Source organism: Nerophis ophidion, linkage group LG09 (genome assembly GCF_033978795.1).
Source record: "Nerophis ophidion isolate RoL-2023_Sa linkage group LG09, RoL_Noph_v1.0, whole genome shotgun sequence".
NCBI classification, from domain to species: Eukaryota; Metazoa; Chordata; class Actinopteri; order Syngnathiformes; family Syngnathidae; genus Nerophis; species Nerophis ophidion.
Window position 1 is genome coordinate 23,364,726 of NC_084619.1, and position 23,505 is coordinate 23,388,230.

The 23,505-nt window shown below is 38.0% G+C and overlaps 1 protein-coding gene across 3 annotated transcripts in view; it reads right to left on the reverse strand.

Moving 5' to 3' along the window:
* The window catches only part of slx4ip (SLX4 interacting protein), a 65,675-nt gene that overhangs the window by 8,509 nt on the left and 33,661 nt on the right, over positions 1 to 23,505 (reverse strand). For 2 of the 3 annotated variants that reach the window (XM_061910582.1, XM_061910584.1), the window contains 2 exons: positions 11,040 to 11,117; positions 9,287 to 9,375 (listed from right to left, as the gene is read on the reverse strand). In XM_061910582.1, coding sequence (XP_061766566.1) covers positions 9,287 to 9,375; positions 11,040 to 11,117 — 167 coding nt within the window. The remainder of the gene's footprint in view (positions 1 to 9,286; positions 9,376 to 11,039; positions 11,118 to 23,505) is intronic. The other variant, XM_061910583.1, reaches the window with a different exon arrangement.

Sequence of the window (23,505 nt, forward strand, 5' to 3'; positions counted from 1 at the left end):
TTGTATGGATTTTTGGCCAACAAAAAGTTGATCATGAGTACGGATAATGTAAGCTGCATAATTCAATATCACTATTTCATGCTCGTGTTTAAAATTGCGTATGCAAAGCAACCATCCATCACTTATTTTGTATTCAACTATGAAATTTATAGATGACACAAAATGTCAGAGGATTACTAAAGTCAGCAGAATTCTAACCCTGTGAACTATGAGAGTAAAAATTGACTACCTATCCAGTATATTTTGCAACGCCAGTAAATGTCAAAGGCAGTAGGATTTATGCTTGCATAGATAACATGAATATCTGCACCACATGTCATGGTAACCCTGCTATCGACTGCCAATGTATTACATTAGAACACAAATCTGAAAAAAAATCTGCAGTCAAACATTCAATTATTACTTGCATAACTCCGTTTAAATCAAACCAACAAACAAATCATTGCATGTACATTCCGGCATCCACATCTCATTGTGGCTAAAACACTTATATTCACATCATAGCTGTTCAATAAATGAGCTGGTAAAATGTATAATGTGACAGTGACAGCTCCTTGAGGAAGGAGAATGTGACCCCAAGTCCACAAGCAAACTAAGGCATCACAGTTTTGCACTGAGAAAGACCTTGCACATGCACACTGGTGTTGTTGTGTGGTGGACTGAGTGAAGACACCCTGGGGGAAGAGAATAGAGGTGGTGAAGGGTGGGAGTTGTGGTGCAGCTCCAAGAAACAATGGGACAAGATAAGAGAATAAAAAAGGAAAACATGAAAATGTTTTGAAGAGGAACCTAGAAAAGGAGAGGGACCCCCATGAGTCCTATACCACCTGACCAACACAAGCTTTCCATCATGCCCACTAACACAAGAATCCAAACACAGGAAATGCACCACAGGCAGCTCTTTGTGTACACATTGAGTCATGGACTGTAGGCAGAAGTTCAGCCTTTTCACTATTCGTATTACACAGAGCTACAACTGGCTTCGGATTCCGGACAATGACCCAAACACAAACACATCCCTACCCATCAGCCCAGCAACAACAATTCTGTGAAAGACGTGGGAAGCAGCCATTTGCATTGCAATGCCTTGATATGAACTCTCATCCGTTTACTATGAATAAATGCTGTTTGAAAACGAACTTGAAAGAAAAGACAACAAGAAACCATTGGGAGGTACTCTGAGAACGGTATGATGGTTTGTTCCTGTCGGCACAACTTCAAAAGAATTAAATAGTCAAGACTGAAAGAACAGAAAGGAAAGAGGAAGATAGTGGCTATATATAGATATAGATAGACGGAGAGTGGGACGGGGAGAGAGCTGGTTGATGAAGGTCCATCACCAAGGGGTTTCCAAGAGTTAGACCCGCATGAACCGAAGAAGGAAGTGGAGAAAACGCACAAAAAGATAATTCTCATATTGAGCACAAAAGAACGCGACTCCGTCTTGTAAGAAAACAATGTACAGTCTCAATGGAATTGGGGGTTAAATCAACATAAATGATTCCCGGGCGCGGCACCGCTGCTGCCCACTGCTCCCCTCACCTCCTAGGGGGTGATCAAGGTTTTGGGTCAAATGCAGAGGACAAATTTCACCACACCTAGTGTGTGTGCGACAATCATTGGTACTTTAACTTTAATTAGTAGAGCCACCCTATGGAAATAGCCATTATGTATCGTGAATTGTGTGGCGCGGCTCGAATGGTATAGCGGTCGTGCCAGCCACTTGAGAGTTCCAGATTTCCTTCCATCTTCCGCCATCCAAGTCACTGCTCTTGTGTCCTTGGGTAAAACACTTTACCCACTTTGCTACCAGTGCCACCTATATATGTCGCTTAGAGATGCGCTGTTTGCGGTCTCATCCGCGGAATCCTCGGATAAACCGCGGGTCGGGCGGGTGACATGACGAAAAAATAGATTTTAAATAGATTCGGGCGGGTGGCGGTTGAACCATTCGGAAATATTTAATATACATAGTTTAGGGATCGGCAACCTTTATTTTGACCCGTGACACGAAGCAAAGAAGACAATAGGAGCTGCAAATAGGCTCGAGAATATATGCTGACAGTCACCCAGATGACAAGAATAAGGGCGTGCCATGGAGCGATTACCTTAGACACCTTCTACAACATGTACAAACTGCTTGCCGGTCCATACACATGTTGTATGTGACTTTCACAGACACGTACACGACTGCAAGGCATACTGGGTGATACAGAGTACACTGATGGTTGTGATATAAACAACTTTAACACTCTTACTAATATGCGCCATGCTGTGAAGCCACACCAAACAAGAATGACAAACACATTTCGGGAGAACATCCTCACAGTAACACAACATAAACGCAACACAACAAATAACCAGAAGCCTTTGCATCCATGACTCTTTCTGACTATATTTTACACCCCGCTAGCACCAAAAGCCCCCCGTGCGTCGGTAAGGTGGGCGGGGTAGAGGGCGCAGGGGTATAAAATATAGTCAGGAAGAGTCATGGATGCAAAGGATTTGGGGTATTTGTTGTGTTGCATTTATGTTGTGTTACTGTGAGGATGTTCTCCCGAAATGTGTTTGTCATTCTTGTTTGGTGTGGATTCACAGTGTGGCACATATTAGTAAGAGTGTTAAAGTAGTTTATATCACAACCATCAGTGTACTCTGTGTTACCCAGTATGCCTTGCAATCTTGTACGTGTATCTGCGGAATTCACATACAACATGTTGCTGGATTTGCAAGCAGTTTGTACATGTTGTGGATGGCGTCAAAGGCAATGGTTTCATTACACGCCCTTATTCTCGTTATCTGGATGAACACCAGCAAATATTTGCGATAATGGTAGCGGGTCCCATTGTCTTGTTTACTCTATGAAACGGGTCAAAATAGCTCTTTGAGTAGTAAAGGTTGCCGACCCCTGATAAATAAGGGGCGGGTGGCGGGCAGCTGCGGTTTTGATATAATGTTGGTTCGGGTAGATGGCGGGTGGATGACAACTTTAATGATGCGGTTGCGGATGATATAATTGCTTATCCGCGCATTTCTAATGTCGATTAAAAATGTAGATGATGGGTTTCACTATGTAAAGCGCTTTGACTCTCTACAATAAAAAGCGCTATACAAATATAATACCCTTCACCTCATTAGCTTGTTTTTTCCAAAGAAAAAAAAACAGTGAGTGCCTTCCAAAACATCTTGCTTCCACACTAGGAGCTATAAACAGGACGGAGCATATGGAAGGCAGAACATTAAGATAAGTCCGGAAAAGGGGCACAAGGAGGAGAATGAATCACTTGATTTAAAAGGCAAGCAGCAGATTCTAATAGCTTAAACTAACTCTGGGTGACTCATTGAAATAACTTTAAAAAAAGGAAGGCCAACAAAAGGAGAGCCTTAATATCTGAGATAAATCTAGTGATAGAGATTATGTTGCTTCAGCTACACTCAAAAGTAGAGCACACATAGGGACGGCATGGCGCAGTGGTAGAGTGGCCGTGCACAACCCAAGGGTCCCTGGTTCAATCCCCACCTAGTACCAACCTCGTCACGTCAGTTGTGTCCTGAGCAAGACACTTCACCCTTGCTCCTGATGGGTGCTGGTTAGCGCCTTGCATGGCAGCTCCCTTCATCAGTGTGTGAATGTGTGTGTGAATGGGTAAATGTGGAAGTAGTGTCAAAGCGCTTTGAGTACCTTGAAGGTAGAAAAGCGCTATACAAGTACAACCCATTTAAATAGGTATATATATATATATTTTTTTAAATATGATTTTAATACACAGAATCACACAATAATTTTACGATTAAAAAAATATTAGCTATTGAATTTGGAACTACACATTCTAGTATTACTGTATCTTTTAGCAGGAATTCTGGTCCACTGGGTTTTACCACAAATTCTTAACACCCATAAATGACAAATTATTTTTAAATATAGGATAACTTTTTAAAACATGCAAAGCTTCAATTAGGGCATAAACAGGCAAAAAAACAAAAAACAGAACTCTTTCAAACACAATTACACATGCGGGCAAACACAAACACACTCACAATTCCTATAACATGTTGAAATGTTTAATTCCTCTTACAAGTTTTCAAATGAAAGGCTTTATTTTTGGAACGGCCAAGTTTACAAAAAAACTTGAATTGGCACCAACAAACAAACAAATCCTCCACTGAGTTCACAAAAAATACCTCCTGCAAAGTGCACAAACACTAACTATCACCCTATTGCCAAAAAATGCCATGTTTGTCTAAGCTCACCTCATCTCCCCTTCAACAAAGTCAACAAACATGCATGGGCATGGACAGTTTTGAATCCCTTTAATGATGAGGGAGGTTTGTGGATACACCCATATTGTAAGGATTAACGTAAACCCAACAGTATGGCCTCACCAAACAATCAAAGCAGCTCTATGATAGGGTGAAACGAGTGGACAGAACCACGTGTCATGTAGCTGTGTATTTGGCCCAGGTGGAGAGGAGATCAGCATCCGATGGCCGCGGGTCCTTGGGAAAATTGCGGTGCTGGCTGTTGTGAGATGAGAAAAACTGAGGCGTGCTGAGGTGATGAGTAAATACACAGGCCCGTCCAGAGCACAGAAGAAGTGGGGGGACTGGAAACACATCTGTTCTGCCTTTGATCCAAACTTCTGCAGCCCAGCACGCCACTCACCTCAGTTGCCCACTCTGCGCCTGACTAGAAAACAACGACCACGATCCTAAACACTTGCTCTTCCTTCCCATGCTGCCCTCCCCATGCTGGTGCTGACTCCCCATAGGAGTAACTCTCTAAACAAGACTTGACTGAAGAAAGGTCATTGAAATCTGTTTTCACAAAGTCTTGTGCAAAAGTCTTCAGCATCTAAATAGCTCAACCTGTGCCTGTTTTATAGATTAATCACACTATGTACAGTATATACTATCCTAGATATAAGTTAGGTACTACTCAACACATTCAGGCATGGTTCACATAATACTAACGGCTAAAATAGCAGTCTGAACACGATTAAAACAACATTAAAATTGCTCATCAACTTTGCTTCATTACGACTATATTAAATACAATAGAACCTAGACTTCAAACCCCTCGTTGTACAAACCTTTCAATTTACGAACGACTGAGCAAAATATGTGTTGTTTGGCAAAGCAATTTTGTGCCCGGTAGCACATTGACTGTTTGAGCCGGCGGAGTCTGTAACTGGACGTGATGTCATGTGCAACCCATATACCGTAACATGGCACTATTGGATTTCACAGGAATCAGTGCCCTGTAGGGCCACTGGGATTGGGTCAGTGCCAAAAAAGTACTGGATCCATCCTTAGCTGAAACCCATTATTCATGTTCATATTATTTCTTATGGAGAAATTTGCTTCAACGTACACACTTCTCTATTTACGAACCCTGTTTAACAAGCAATTAGGTTGGAAACCAAGGTTCAACTGTCTACTGATACAAACATTGTCCTGTTGGAACACCCAACTGCCCCCAAGACCCAACCTCCGTGCTGATGATTTTAGGTTGTCCTGAACAATTTGGAGGTAATCCTCCTTTTTCATTGTCCCCATTTAATCTCTGTAAAGCACCAATTCCATTGGCAGCAAAACAGGCCCAGAGCATAATACTACCACTACCATGCTTGACAGTAAGCATGGTGTTCCTGGGATTAAAGGCGTCACCTTTTCTCCTCGAAGCATATTGCTGGGTATTGTGGCAAACAGCTCAATTTTTTGTTTCATCTGACCACAGAACTTTCCTCCAGAAGGTCTTATCTTTGTCCATGTGATGTCAGATGAAACAAAAATATATCTGTTTGGCCACAATACCCAGCAATGTGTTTGTCGGAGAAAAGGTGAGGCCTTTAATCCCAGGAACACCACACCTACCATCAAGCATGGTGGTGGTAGTATTATGCTATGGGCCTGTTTTGCTGCTAATGGAACTGGTGCTTTACAGAGAGTAAATGGGACAATGAAAAAGGAGGATTACCTCCAAATTCTTCAGGACAACCTAAAATCATCAGACCGGAGGTTGGGTCTTGGGCACAGTTGGGTGTTCCAACTGACCACAAACACACGTCAAAAGTGGTAAAGGAATGGCTAAATCAGGCTAAAATTAAGGTTTCAGAATGGCCTTCCCAAAGTCCTGACTTAAACGTGTGGGCAATGCTGAAGAAACAAGTCCATGTCAGAAAAATATCAAATTTAGCTGAACTGCAACAATTTTGTCAAAAATTGAACTAGAAGGTTGCCAGAACCTTGTGGATGGCTACCAAAAGCGTCTTATTGCAGTGAAACTTGCCAAGAGTGGTTAAATGGTTAAATATTAACATTAGTGTTAACTTTTGACCCAGCAGATTTGGTCACATTTTCAGTAGACCCATAATAAATCAGAAAAGAACCAAACTTCATGAATGTTTTTTTGTGACCAACAAGTATGTGCTCCAATCACTCTATCACAAAAAAACAAGAGTTGTATATATGACTGTATATATAAAAAATCTGGTGTGTACAATGTGCAGTACATGTATTTTTCCTGTCAAAAAGAAAAATACTAATACATTTAATAAGAAGCAATAAAGTACTATATTGACACGATTTTTTGGGGGGGTTTTTGTGGGCCCCTTTAAATGATGTGGCGGGCCACATCTGGCCCACAGGCTTTGAGTTTGGCACCTGTGTGTTGGAGGCTAAATAGCACCAATCACTAAAAACTGGAGCGGTCCAATCTAAGTATATGAGCATGAACTGATGAAAAGAACTCGGATGAGAGGCCAAATGTCAGACAGACAAACCGAACAGTCAAATGAACAGATTAACAATAACCTGGATGAATGAGAACACATAGCGGCACATTCATCTTCAAGTATAAAAAAAAAACAACGTGTGAATCTTTTCACGGGCAGCCCTGACTCTCGCGCTGTTATAAAATATTTCTACACTGGATTAATCTACAGATTCAAAGCAACAGCTTTGAATCTGTAGATAGGCTCTGTTTGCTCGATTGAGGCAGCTGCTCTCAATGGAGCCAGATTGCTCACCTGTCAAACTGTATATCTGGTCATATCAGTTTTTCTTTCACAACCTGAGTTGATCAAATAGCTAATAAGACACATTTGTCTTTCCTTTTTAAAGAAAATGAATGCATCATACGGGGTGGCACAATTGGGAGATTGGCTGTGCGCAACCTGAGGGTCCCTGGTTCAATCCCCACCTTGTACCAACCTCGTCACGTCCGTTGTATCCTGAGCAAGACACTTCACCCTTGCTCCTGATAGGTGCTGGTTAGCGCCTTGCATGGCAGCTCCCTCCATCAGTGTGTGAATGTGTGTGTGAATGGGTGAATGTGGAAGTAGTGTCAAAGCGCTTTGAGTACCTTGAAGGTAGAAAAGCGCTATACAAGTACAACCCTTTTACTATTTACCATACAACTACAAATTATACAAACACAACATATTAACAATGCCCCCACCACACTCTTGACCTAACCCTGGCCACGCCTCCACCGCCACATACATATTGCCAATCTGTGAACAACTGCGATGTCAAGCTGTGTGAGGACAGCATTTGTCATTGGTTCAATAAAACAAAGATTGGTGATACAGTTAAAAATGACATAAGCTAAACGTTAGGTTGTATTTGAGGAATAAGCAAATGATCGTACAGCATGTTTGGGAATGACAAGATTGCTGCCACGGAGTTTAAAGGCCACCCCTGAGGTCAACTCTTTCTCACAAAATAATTCACTGACCTTACACAAAGTGCAAATTTGATTACTTTACTTCCTTAATGCTTAGCATTTTTTGTTCTATAAGTCATAGTCTCTTAATCATGCAATTAAACTCCCTAAAGATAAGGCATCCTTTTGGGGATGAGCTGTCTAAAGCTACTGTAGCACTTAAAAATATTTGCTCTGACATAGAACAAAGTGAGACCGCATTTATTTTACACAGCAGTGCAATCAGGATTTACGTCAACTTTAATTGTTTCCAATCAATAGTTCGACCACTGGCAATTTTACCATCAAAAAGACAATTTAGAAAATAGCCCAGAATGTAAACAAATAATTGATTTTGTCATGTGAAAAATGTCAGACTTGCTGTCTGGTGTTTTTCCTCAACAAACCACGCGAGAGGTTGGATAAGTTCGAGGTACACCGCAAGACTCCCACTCTCCAATCCCACTGTATGCACAGAATGAGCCTCCGAACCACATCCCGGGAAGGAGAACACAATCGACAGCAATGCCTCCTTGAACAAGAAAAATTGGTTACACACTCTGAACTTTTCACTGACGACTGTGCTCCACTAAAAATATTACAATCCCCGCTTTCATTGAAGGCCAAACTGTGGAGGGTGCAGAGACATTTTCAAAGGGAAACAACAGGAAAAAAATCAGCAGGCTGCTGATCATGGAATGTAATGGGAGAGATGTCCTTCCTTGATGTGAGTGCCAAGGTGAGAAGCAACACCAGCATTTCCCAGAATACACTGGGGAGTTTGGGATCAAATGAGCACTGACCAAAAGATTCTTTCTGGAAATATGAATGGACAAGAAATAACTTATGATATTGGCAAGTGTGTAACATGACATAAGCTGCATGCGCTTCCAACAGGAAAAATAGGCACTCTAACCAAACCGCATGATTTCTCACTGCGGTCAATTGAAGTTGCCACTTTTGTCTTTAAAACCCAACTACACTATCTTTGCAGCATGCATAATGATGTGGAATTTAATATGTAGGGGAGTGAACTGATTAGTTGTACTGTGAATGTTAAATTATATATAAACTGTTAATGGACAGTGATATCTCAGTTGTTTAAAATATGTTTAAAATCCTGAGAGGAACAACAAAAGTGGAGGATTCACTATGGACCAAAATACAGTCTGTAAACTGCATAATTTATTTTTCACAGCACCAAAACCTCTAATGCTCAAGCATTGAGGATGTGTGCACATTTGCAATAATTATTGATTCTTCACATGTTCTGTGCTGAAATTGTGAGCATAGCCTCAACTTTCTAAACGTACCCAGACTCTCTCCTTGGCAGAAATGTTTTCAATTATTTCCAGTCTTACTTTTGACTTCCCAGTAATGTTGAAGTTTTCAACAGGAAAACTGTCTTGCTCAGGTGATTGGGAGGAGGGGACTTTTTTTCAAACAGGCTTAAAAACTCAGCCTCGCCCCCTCATACATGAACATCCTATTTAAAGTGAAAGCGCTGTTTGGCAAGAGTGGCTTTTGTGGGATCTTCTGCCAGGCGCCTGTTAGAAGAAATATAGTATAAACGATACTCACTGTGGTTGGGCTCAGTTTTCCATAGTGCACTGCAGCACCCTCTGGACGGCTTACGCACACCACGTAGCGCTCGGGAAACACATGTAACTCTAAAGGCAAAAACAGAAGTGACAGATCCAACCAGTAAATAACTTCATTGCCGAAACAAACTAATACTAGGGACTTTCCCTCAATCCAATCAAGACATATATATATATATATATATATATATATATATATATATATATATATATATATATATATATACATATATATATATATATACATATATATATATATATATACATATACGTATATATATATATGTATATATATATATTTATATGTATATATATATATATATATATATATGTCTTGATTGGATTATCCAGAGAATAGTGCTCGATACCATGGTAGAGCGCAATATGTAGGTGTGGGAAAAAATCACAAGACTACTTCATCTCTACAGATCTGTTTCATGAGGGGTTCCCTCAATCATCAGGAGATTTTAATGGAAGCATTCACATACAATGGTTTATATAGGGCACAGAGTGGGTGGGTACAAGCAGGCGTAGGGTGTGGTGATTGGCTCATGTGTTACCTAGGAGGTGTTTCCGTCTATGGCGGCATGTTGAAATGATTTCACTGCGCTTGTTGAGGGATGATAGATCTGGATGATATATAATAAACCTATCCCCAGGTGCATGTCTATATATATATGTCTATATATATATATATATATATATATATATATATATATATATACACACACACACACATACATAATCTGTATATGTATATTTGTATATAGAAAGAGAGAGCCATGAAATATTACCTCTTGGAAGTGTGATGCTGTGTATGTTCCATCATGTAAAATAAAATGCTATTGCCAAAAGTACTTTCAATGAGAAATAAATCAGTTTTAATGTCGTCTGTTCATTGGAGACAAAGTTATTTGGACAGACTCATTGAACTTCAAGACAAGATTCATACATGTGTCTCCTCTGGTTAATAGTCCAATTTAAAAATGACAATATGTTATTCCTTCCGTTTAAAACTTTCGTATAGTGGGACGCAACAAAAATAGCAACAAATTAATAATAATAATAAATACATTCTGTCGATTTTACTGTAGTCTCAAAAAACATTTTAAATTTGTCAGGATGATTATTTAAGGTTGTATACAATTATGCCAAATGAGGATGACTTTTGTTTACAATTAAAATAAACAACGTAAACAGATCAGTTTAATGGATGGTTATAGTAACACAGACTGACCACAATGTACAAAACAGAGTGGGCTCCATTACACAACCTATGACCTTGGAAGATTGACTCTAATTTGATGTGTAACAGCCCTGCTGAGAAAGCCATCATCTCAGTCTGCAGCAGGTCAGTACTGTTTTTAACATCCCTCTCCCAAGGGGGCAAATATTAACTTTACCGACAGGAAGACAGCCGTGTTAGTCCCATGAAAAGGTGGCTTAGGGTCACAGACACTAGATGGGCCATGGAGATATATTTTCCACTATACTTAGACAATCTCACAAACTCTAAATGGGGTCTCGCGAGAACCACTTAATGTCTGCCTGTTCTCAACAACACCCCGAGTAGGTAGGGACAAGACATAAAAATAAGTGAGGGGGAGAGACAACATGCAGAGCGGATGACTTGCTCATTTTGTGGGAAATTTGGCTGTGCATGAGTCAGAGAAATGTATATTTCTGATTCATTTAACTTGGAATTGATTTATGAAAATATATAGGCTACGTACCACCAGTGAGCTGATTGACAATACATCGGAGGTTAAAGTGACGCTTCAGAAAATTGGCAACCAAGCTGAAGTTTTTCCCTAAAAAGAAAAAAATAATATTATCAACACAAAAGGTCAATACATACAAGGCATAAATAACAGGAAACTTTGACGTTTTTGCGTGATCATATTTGTGACTGACCTGGACAAAACATACTGACTGACTAAACCGGCTGAGCAGTACAGAAAATAAAAGAATGGATGAATGCTCTAGTACAGGGGTCACCAACCTTTTTGAAACCAAGAGCTACTTCTTGGGTACTGATTAATGCGAAGGGCTACCAGTTTGATACACACTTAAATAAATGGCCAGAAATAGCCAATTTGCTCAATTTACCTTTAATAAATAAATCTATATATATAAAAAAATGGGTATTTCTGTCTGTCATTCCGTCGTACATTTATTTTCCTTTAACGAAAGGTTTTTTGTAGAGAATAAATGATGAAAAAACCTCTTAATTGAACGGTTTAAAAGAGGAGAAAACACAAAAAAAATTAAAATTAAATTTTGAAACATAGTTTATCTTCAATTTCGACTCTTAAAAATTCAGAATTCAACCAATAAAAATTAAGAAAAAAATAGCTAATTCGAATCTTTTTGAAAAAAGTACAAAAATAATTTATGGAACATCATTAGTAATTTTTCCTGATTAAAATTAATTTTAGAATTTTGATGACATGTTTTAATAGGTTAAAATCTAATCTGCACTTTGTTAGAATATATAAGATATTGGACTAAGACAAATCATTATTTCTTCTACATTTTCCAGAATAATTTTTTTTTTAATTCAAAAGACTTTGAAATAAGATTTAAATTTGATTCTACATATGTTATAGATTTGCCAGTATAATGTTTTTGAATTTTAATCATAAATTTGAAGAAATTTTTCACAAATATTCTTTGTCGAAAAAACAGAAGCTAAAATGAAGAATTAAATTAAAACGTATTTATTATTCTTTACAATAAAAAAAAATTAATTTACTTGAACATTAATTTAAAAGGAAGGAATTTAAAAGGTAAAAAGGTATATGTGTTTGAAAATCCTAAATCATTTTTAAGGTTGAATTTTTTTCTAAAATGGTCTTTCTGAAAGTTATAAGAAGCAAAGTAAACAATTTAATGAGTTTATTTAAACAAGTGAAGACCATCCATCCATCCATTTTCTACCGCTTATTCCCTTTTGGGGTAGCGGGGGCAGTTAAAACCAATTTTTTAAAATATTTTCTTGGATTTTCAAATTCTATTTGAGTTTTGTCTCTCTTAGAATTAAAAATGTCAAGCAAAGCGAGACCAGCTTGCTAGTAAATAAATAACATTTAAAAAATAGAGGCAGCTCTCTGGTAAGTGCTGCTATTTGAGCTATTTTTAGAACAGGCTAGCGGGCGACTCATCTGGTCCTTACGGGCGACCTGGTGCCCGCGGGCACCGCTTGGTGACCCCTGCTCTAGTATGTCGCCCGATGAAATACAGCACCTGTAGCAGATTTTGGACCAGGACTTTTTCATAACCATTAAGAAGAAATAGTTTCCATCCATCTTTCAACAACCATAGATAACAATAATGACTATAATGATAATGACACGTAACAAATAATGTTTATTTAGTATGGCACTACTTCCATTTCTAGTAAACTTTTTCTTGGCTGGATGCTCAGCAGGATGTGTGCTGGCATTGAGTTGGATCAGTGATACAAATATAATGTTTACTTCATTTCCATTTTAAGTCATAAAACCTATTCTGTTAGAATTCAAATAATTTTGTTGGTCATGCCTACGTGCGTAAGAGAAGAAGATAAAGATGGTCCAAAATCAATGCGGGTGATGGCAAGCTCCATAACTTCAACGTCGGCATCATTCAAAGACTGTATTTACCAAAAGCATGTGTACTATACAATTTTTTTGGTCTACAACCAGACAAAAAAAACCAATAAACCCACATTATAGTGAAATGAAGACACAATATCACATTTGTAGCTGAACCTTTTTTTAATAGCTCTATACCCCAATACTTATAGGGGAAGTGCACTTTTTCTGAAATTGTGCCTATTTTTCACAATCATTATGAGAGACATGACAATGGATGTTATTTTGTATTTTTTTTGCATTCTAAATATCAAATAAATGCGATCAAAAGTTTGCTTACACTGGAGCCTATGAGAGCCGCGCAATTCCGCCTATACAGCCCTTAAAAAAACATCCAAACACCTCCATTGAGGTTTTATATACATGATGTAAGTATACAGTATATGTAATGTAGTAACGGGCACATTTATAATAACATTTAGTATTTATATAATTTGGTAATTTCAAGCTTACATGGCGCATTAATTTAAAAAACGCATCAAAATGTTTTATTTTCTTTTTTTTTCTTCATCACCGATTTCTGCCCACTGCAGACTTTATGAGAGCCAACAAACAAAAAAAAACCATCACTTGCTTTGCAAGGTCTGCTGTCACTAGGATGTTCATATATTCCCATTTAGATGAAGAATAACCATAATTCTCACGAAGAAACGGGGCAAGGGGCGTTGGTGAATTGATTTACGTGGACCCCGACTTAAACAAGTTGAAAAACGTATTCGGGTGTTACCATTTAGTGGTCAATTGTACGGAATATGTACTGAACTGTGCAATCTACTAATAAAAAATTCAATCAATCAATCATTGGTGGGGGGACCAAACGTCTTTTCGTGTTTTTCTCGCCATTTCCTGGTCCTAAATGGATGTCAATGTGTACCAACTTGTCAGATTGCCTCCTCAAACTTCTTCTGTCCAGGTGAGATGCATGTATTATGATCTCCAATAAACTTCCAGGGAGCACGGAAGCGAGAAAGCATCAGACCACTCGATGTCGTAAACATAAGCACACACGGAAGTGATCACATCACCGCTGTAAATAGTTTGTCTGCCTTAGCGCTTAAAATAACAATATCACTAATACTTGGTTAATATTCAAGTCACGAGATGTAGAAGGAGTATTGACGCATTTAGAATGGTTATTTATTGGATCTTATGGACAAAATAGAGGGCCTCACTTTGGCTCCGCTGTAAGCAGACTTTTATTTCACTTTATTCATTATAGATTTAGAATGTATAAAAAAAAATCCTTCCGTCGTCATGTCATTCATAATGAATGTGAACAATAGGCAAAATTACCAAAAAAGTGCAGTTCCCCTTTCACCACGCTTTTGGCGCTACAAGCAACAGGGAGAACTGATTGTTTAAATTACTTATTTTAATATGATCATGAGTAAAACTCTTCTGTTGTCATATAACTTGACCTCCAAGGTTGGCATGAGCTTGGAAACCTTTCCCTGGGTCTCAGTCATGGCCGGCTCTACACAGGGGGAAGAGGGGGCGGAGCCCCCTTAAATAAATGTCTTGCCCCCTCAAATAAAAATTTGAGAAAGCAAATTTTAATAAACTAACACAATTACTACATTACAAGTTGACAAAATTATCTGCACTAGCGGAAAAATCCGCCGAAAAAGGGAGACACACGATATAGTAGTGTCGGCTTCCCTCTCCTCCCTCCCTCCGCTGTGCGTGTATTCAACATTCCACAGGCTGCGCAGCAGACACACACCCGCACACACACCTCAGCCCTCAGTAAACATCCAATCACTGTTGCAGTATGAAAGTAAAAGAAAAGGAAAAGTTGTCTACATTTCTCATATACTTGTTAGGATGGGTGTATTTGTGTAGTCTTATCTGTCATAAACACGTTTATCGTCGCGGACTTTCGGTACTACGGAGTTCCTTTTTTATTTTTTTATTTTTTTTTTTTACAACTTGACGAGAGCAGTGACAGCGGAGGCTCTGAGCAGCAGTCCCTGTAACAAGTCCACTGTCCCTGTAACAAGCTACAAGTCATTTATGATGCTGTTAATGTCAGGAAAAATGAAACATTAGGTATATATCCTGCTTAACAGTCAGGGGCGTCGCCAGACTGTTGATCTGCAGTGCCCCAGTAAAAATTTCACCAATAAAAAAAAAAACGCTTCAGAGTTTTAAGTCTACATAACATAGACAACAGCGCACATACTACTTAGTATGTTAATTGATTGCTACTGTATTCACTCCACTAATAATGAGCACATGGCTAATTAATATGGTAATGTATTCACGTGTGGATGAGACTTCAGTTGAGAGAGAGAAAGAGAGAGAGAGAGAGAGAGAGAGAGAGAGAGAGAGATAGAGAGAGAGAGAGAGAGGCTGAGAATCACTGCTGAGGTAGGTAACATTAGCCAACAACAATTTGTTAATTACATTATTTTGATTTTGATTTGACTCAAACTGTAACTCCTAGATGGATATCAGAAAGTTATTCGCCCGCAGCAGAGAAGAAGAAGCGAGGAATGAGAGATGTAAGTGAAGTCCTAGCTAGCTAGGCAACATCATTGTCTTAAGTTGATGCTAAGTTAGCTAACGTTCTTCCTTGTATCAAGACAAACATATTCATTTCCTGTACGAGCTGTCGGGGGAATTTCCAATGAACATGAAACATCATGTTGGTTATTGTCTGCTGGTTCTGCATCAATGATGATTTGGAGTAAGCATGTGTGAGTTGAGTGCTTCTCGGTTTATCTTCAGGAAGAAAAACATTTTTCCATATCATCAAGTCGTGAGCCAATTTTTAAATCATTCAAGTTTATTTCACAGAAAAATAGCACAGTAGACTTGCCTTGTTAATCGGTGTGACTTTGACTAAAATAATATTGTTTTGTCACCAGAAAAATGGCTACAGCTAAAGCATCTGGTTTTGTTTCCAGAAAAAATAGTAACATTTCTGTATTTGTTTTCAGAAAGATGGCTAAAAATATCGGGTTTTGTTGCCCCATTTAGATTTTTTTTAAATATATTTCCATGTCTGTCCTGAGTCCTCCTCCAACTTGTTAGTCAGTTTGCCTTTTGCTAAAATAGTCACTAACAGTCACTTGAAAAAAGGCTAAAATAAACTGGTTTTGTTGCCACAATTTGATTTTTTTCTCCCTAAGCTTTTTTTTTTTCATTCACACATCTGACTGAAAATGACACACAATCCACTTTTATGTCAGGAGCCAGCAGTTGGGAACCACTGGTCAACTGTATAACAGTTACTGTAATATTTCCATGTCTGTCCAGAGTGATTGACCACTTTGCAAAAAGGAAAACGAGACGTTACAGTTTACTTCTCAGAAAATGATTCCCTGAACAGACTCACAATAGGTGTTCATTTATTCTACTACTGTGGCTTTATTGTTTTGTGTATATTTTATAGTTTTGTGTATCTGAAATAGGATTAGCCACATTGCCATAAATGGAAATCAAATAATATAGAAGAACCCAGAGATGTATGGGTGCTTTATTTTTTGTTTTACTTTTGTAGATGTTAAATTTGCAGATGATTACTGCAATATATATTTCAAAAATAATGATTGCTCTTCCTTTTTGCTTTTACCAGTAGCAGTTCAGAAGTCTTGAGTAAAAAAGTGCACAAGTAGGTCACATGCATTAGTTAATTTCAGGTGGTTAATCAAAGATCCATACAACATAATCTGATATGATTTCATAGTTTAAAGCACTATTTATGTATTTTTTATGATAAATAAGTGCTAAAAATGTTTTTGCTTGCGCGCTTTGCACGCTCACATGAATTATTTGTGCTCCAGGTGTGCCCCAGTACAGTATTAGGTCTAGTGACGCCCCTGGTCTGAAGGTAGAGGCCTGAAAAAGTGCAATCCACTACTCCAGGTTGGGGTTGGACACATAGCTAAAGACCCATTTCAATGGAGAAAGCATCGTTACTATAAGCACAGAAAAAAAAGTGCTGGAGCATGATGTGTACACATGATGCCCCCTTCACATTTCTGACTGCCCCCTCATATAAGCATGCCTAGAACCACCCTGGTCTCAGTACCATTTCTCAAGGAATGTTTGTCATGGTATGCAAGATGCACCGGGTATACATGGTGGCCTGTTGCCTAATCTGGTCGGAATTTGTTGACTAAAAGCATGAGCCTGGCTAACAAGCTATGAAGTGGTTTCTTTATAACTACTTAACAGTTCTAGATAGCTGAGAAAGTGAGTTTATCCCTCGGAATATCCTAAGTACTTGAGTGTTATTTTTCCTTGTTTTGTCGGCACAGTCAACCATGGCCGTTTTCTCCATGTCTATTTCCATACTACAATTAGTAAATGAAAACAACCGATACATAACATACAATAAAAATATATGTACAATAATGCTGAATAGTAAACATGGACAATGTATTTTACATATGTCAATATGTTTAGGTTATAAATAAAGGGTGTTGCTTACCTAAACTGCAATGAGAGCTGTCTTAATTGGAAGCAGTCAATAAATGGAGAGAGGCGGTTGTTTCTCAAATATGAAAACAAACTATATATAGCAACTTATTTTATACATTTTGAACTTGGGTTGAAATGATTAATTTAGTATAAAAAATATTTTCTTTTATATGATGTTGCTTTGATAACTTGTTTAAGTGTAACTAATAAAAATATATAAAATCCAGACGGCATAGGATACCTGGAAATTTAAATATGCGGTTATAGTTTCGGCAAGCCTACTGATCTTAACCCTTGGGTCTGCCTTGACCAAAAAAAAAAAAAGATAATTATTTTTGCATTTTTTCTACCATCTTCGACAAATCAATTACATTTAAAGGGTAGAGGGCTGAAATATGGCCACTTAGTATTAAGCAACGTTTTCTATAAAATGGCATGATGGCACTTTTTGCAAAGTTATTCCAAATAGGAGATAATGATTTTCTACACACTTAGCCCGTTTGCCCATTTTCATAACCATTGTAACACATATTTTTCGATATACTAAAAAACCTGACATGTTATATTAATTTCACCACAAATACAGAATGGATTTAACCATTTTCCTTACATCCCTCCTGAAGGATTCAACAAAGTACTATGTACAGTATGTATTTATCACCCTTACATGGAATTTTTTTTGGGGTGTACTTAAACTTCTCAACCACTAGTCAATTCTTGAGGCGGTCAAATACAGTGTTTTAGCGTAGTTGTTCATTTAAAGTGAACATTCTGCCAACAAACAACTCAAATGCAATTAACAATGACCGTGGGGCTTGTTATTGCATGGATAGATACATATACATAGGTCTGTGTAAATGCGGTATTGAAGAACCATCTATCCATCCATTTTCTAGAGCTTGTGCCTCTCGAGGTCACAGGGGTGCTCGAGCCTATCCCAGCAACACTCGGGCGGAAGGTGGGGTACACCCTGGACGAGTCGTCGCCTCATCACAGGGCTAACACAGACATTCACACTGATATTTACACACCAGGGGCCAATTTAGTGTTGCCAATCAACCTATCGCAAGGTGCATGTCTGTGGAGGTGGGAGAAAGCCGCCAAAAAAAGTAACAGATGCCTCCATTTTCTATCGCTAGCCCCTTTGAGGGTTGTTGGACAATATCTTAGCTGCATTCAGGCGGAAGGCAGGGTACACCATGGACTAGTCGCCACCTCATCGCAGAGCCAAATCAGACGGACAAGACAACATTCACACTTACATTCACACACTAGGGTCAATGTAGTGTTGCCAATCAGCCTATCCCCACGGGCATGTCTTTGGAGGTGGGAGGAAGCCGGAGTACTCGTAGAAAGCCCCAGCCATCCCAGGAGAACACGCAAACTCCACATGGAAAGATTCCAAGCCCGGGAATTGAACCCGAGACTTTCTCACTGTGAGCTAACTACTGCGCGCGTCACTGTGCTGCCCCGTGTCGATACCTAATGTCAAATATTCCACTTTGCAACCAATTTTGGGAAAATATTGCATATTTTGTGTTTTTACCCACAACAAAAACGTTTGTCTTTTACCTATGTTTTATAAAAAGAGAATGCAATATAAGTGAAGGGAAGTGAAGTGTATTTATATAGCACTTTTTTCTACTGATAATTTGTTTTTGGGTTTTTTTAACCTAATATGTATGGATGGGAACGCCTCGGGATCCCCCGGGAAGAGCTAGACGAAGTGGCTGGGGAGAGGGAAGTCTGGGCTTCCCTGCTTAGGCTGTTGCCCCCGCGACCCGACCTCGGATAAGCGGAAGATGATGGATGGATGGATGGATGGATGTATGGATGAGTCTGTAGCTGTTGAAAATGTTGAAGCTATAAAAGTAAAAAAATATATATATATATGTATATATATATATATATATATATATATATATATATATATATATATATATATATATATATATATATATATATATATATATATATATATATATATATACATACATATACTTTTTGAGCGTGTTCATTTTTCGGCTAAGGAGGGTGTGTGTTTTTTGAAAAAAAACTGTCATTGTTCCAAAAATAAGAGGGCATTAAAACCAAGTGTTGTTATGAATTATCAACGTTAATTACATAATGTAAAGTATTCAACTCTGTAACTCTTTTTTTGGAAATTATCCTCCTTCTGCCCGAGGGCAGCTGAGATTGGCTCCAGCACCCCCCGCGACCTTAAAGGGACAAGCGGTAGAAATGGATGGATGCATGCATTTTTTGTGTGTTTCCCCATCTCAAAAATGTTTTGCTTTTTTACAAAAAGAGCATAAACCATAAAAAAATCCATTACAAAAATAAAATAATAAATAACTTCATAACTATGGAAAGGTCTGAAGCTGTTTAAGAATGGAAAGCGTTTTACTTTTCTTTTTTTAAATGTATATAAAACGTCACACTTTTTTTTAATGGGCCAGTTTTTTATCACTTAGGAGGTTTAACACAGATTTGAAATAAGTAATATCAAGGATTAATGGCAGTGAACAGCAGATATTTTAATTTGTTCTTAAATGTTTAATCGGTACGAATGCACACATGTTAAACTGAAGCTTTAATGTTGATGAAGTGTATTTATCAGGAAAAAAAACAAAGGGCATGGCAAGTATAGAAAATGTTTTGCTTTTTTCAACTATTTTCCCTAAAATACGCATTGAAGATAAAGTGTTCTCTCAGATTTTTCGAGCAATTTTACAAACTAATCGATAGATTACTTGATTATTAAAATAATCAACAGCTGCAGCTCTATTTTGAACATAGGCTTTAATGGGAGCATTATCAATATCCATTATTATACACTTTAATATGAATAGCTGGAAACTCTACGGCTACCGGTGCCTTAAATTTGACCAAAGAGTAGATGCACCTGCGGATAGGTTGATTGGCAACACTTCATCGGCCAAAGTGTGTGAATGTGAAAGGGACAAGCAGTAGAAAATAGATGGATGGATGTTTTTGTTTTGTCTGTCAGCAAAACCGTATTTAAATAGAAGCAGACATCCACTACTTACTGTGCAGTCAGTTGTTCTGTAGTTTGAAGAAAAAGTTCCACAAGGTATTTAGCATAGACGTGTTCAACAAACAGTGGCCTGGCTCGTCCATGCATGAAGAAGCATGTGTGAATGAATATATTTCCTTTCCCAGTCTATGATGTCACCTCAACTCTAGCACAAAACTTTTAATTATCCGCCTAAAAACATAAAAGCAGTCTTTTGATTTTTTTTTCTTCCTTTTCGGGTAATGGCATGCAATTACTGAGATAGCTGGCCACAAACTGCCATTATAGTACAGTTAAGTTATCTGGCTAGTGATTAATGACAGCTCCCTGTTTTTTCTTCATGTTGTATTTCTGCCTGACTCTAATAGTGTAGTTATAGAATAGGATAAATATGAAAGGTTAGATTTTTTTATTCCCCAATGGGGAAATCATGTTGTTGCAGTGCAGATACAATAGGTCCACAAAATATAAGACGAAAAACACATGGAAACAAGAGGCAAATATTAAAAGAGCACAGAGCTGATGCAATCAGCTCTCACTTCATCAACACCATTTCTACATACAGCTACAAACGTAAAACACAAAAAAAAAACTAAACAAAAAATGAGTAGTAAATAAAAAATGTTGCCCATATATGATTGCACCATACATAAACAACCAAACAAGTGTAATAATACATAATGAACATTGACATATACACATTGCATTTTCTAATTACCATATTTTTGGACTAAAAGGCACACCTAAAACCCTTTAATTTTCTCAGAAATCAAATGTGCGCCTATAACCCGGTGCGCCTAATGTACGTAATAATTCTGGTTGTGCTTGCCGACCTCGAAGCAATTATATTTCCTACAGGGTGAAATGATGAGTGTGACCAGATGGCAGTCACACATAAGAGATACATGTGGACTGCAGGTTGAAGACTGTTCAATAAATTACCCTAGCAAGTACCTGTTTTTTAAGCAACTCCAAAACTTTGATGTTTCATTGAGAATATTGAACATTACACACAAAAATCTATCTGAATGTTTTAGTACAACTTTAGTAAGCTAAAAGGCCGCACCGCTTATTAGAATGCGGCACACGACGGCTACTGTAGTCAGATGTACTGTGCTTCAACCTACTGGTATTATTATGGTGTCTGTATAAGAACCCCACAATGGCATTTATTTTTCAACACATTATCTGGCGTTTTGTTTCGCAATATTACATAAAACCAACTTTTTTTACCTATTGGTACCTGCTGATGTGTATTTGGCATCTGCATAAGTCCTGTAAATTTGCGCGCGTCCGCCATTGTAATTTGTGCCGTAGTCATTAAGCGCCTTCTTTTTCTCTATCCTCTTGTAGGCCATTCATCCTCCACTGTTGCCATTTCTAATATAAAATAGCGTACAGTTCTAACTAATATCTGTCAGTCGCCTCGCTATGGAAGCGCTAAAAACTACCAGGTACAACAAAGATGACGGGGAGAAGATGCTGTCTAAGTGGAGCCACGTAAATAAGACCACCCTCAAAACGGTGCATCCTGAAGAGATGGCCAGAAAGCAATTTGAAGATGGTCTGTAAAACTTAATCTATGCAACATTTTGACCAAAAAATGAGCATTACATGTTATGTAGACCACAAGGAATTGTTTTAAATGTAGAAAAAAAAAAAAAAAATGACCCCTTTAATGAATCTTATGATCTGTTCCACCTTTTATATGAAAGTAGAACTAAATAGACCTTCTCATCTACAGTGCGCAGTAAGACTCTTGAACGCATCATAATAATCCCCTCAAGTCCCCCCCAAAATGGATTAACTCGCTGGAATATAAAGACAATATAACATACATCCATAAACGTGGATGCATATGCAAAAGTGCAATACATTTATCTGTACAGTAATCTATTTATTTACATCTGCACCTTATTGCTCTTCAATCCTGCACTACAACGAACTAATGCAACAAAATTGTGTTCTTATCCGTACTTTAAAGTTCAAATTTTAATGACAATAAAAAGGAAGTCTAAGTCTAAGTTTAATCATCCGGTGTGTCCTATGGTCCGAAAAATACAGTATTGATGTGAAACTATTTGTTTTTTTCTCACCTTACACATATTTCTACTATCCATCCATTCATCCATAATGAATGGGCTTGCACATCAACAAAATGTTAGTTACTGCTAATTATATAGGTCATATAAACCATAAATTAGTGTACTTTACTGTAAAATTACCTGAGACAAAATGATAACCCAACATAATAAAACTAAAGAACTTCTAAAACAAAAAATAATAATGACATGATTTTATTAAATAGCTCAATTGTTTTAAAAACAAGCTGACCTTAACACAGAAATATGTTTTTGTTTTCCCTTGTGACAGGCTGTATCATTTCATCTCCTGGTAGTGGAATGTTTCTGATCCCTTCAAAGCTTTTAGGTAAAACTTACGCCTAAAGCTAAACTCAATTGGAACAGCTCAGTCAAAGACAGAATGTGAATTATTAGTTCCATTACAATGAAGTGTGGAAAAAAAGGATTTCAAAAGGTGACAAAAATTGAAAGTAAACTGCTTTTTGTGATGAGAAAATAGATGGCAAAATATATTTGAGTACCTTTATGAATCGTCAAGAGAGCTGAAAGAAATGAGGTAAGATGACTGTGCTGTGCTTCAAACTGTCTGGAATTCCTCATCCTCATTTTTCTGGCTTGATGGCAAGTTGTGCAAGCAATCCCACCCAAATTGTCATTCAAAAACCATGTGGTGCTTTCAAGGGGGTAAATGAAATGACACCTTTAGAAAACGACGGTAGCTAATGTATGTAATTAACATGTAACTGTCACACATGAATGCAACAGTCAATTTCTTTGTATAAATATTTTTCGTTGCCATCTATTTTTTGTTTTTATAATGTCACCTTCGACAACGCCAAGGTAGAAACTTTAACCACTTCACCACACTAATGACACAGGAGCAGCTGTAGGTTTGGCTGGACAGACACTGATGTCAATTAGGGCCTCTGATGTACGAGTCTTGTTAGGGTTTTTAGGAGGATTCTTTGAGATGTGTTCTGCAGCCATCTTTAGTTTGTGGTTATATGCGGTGCTT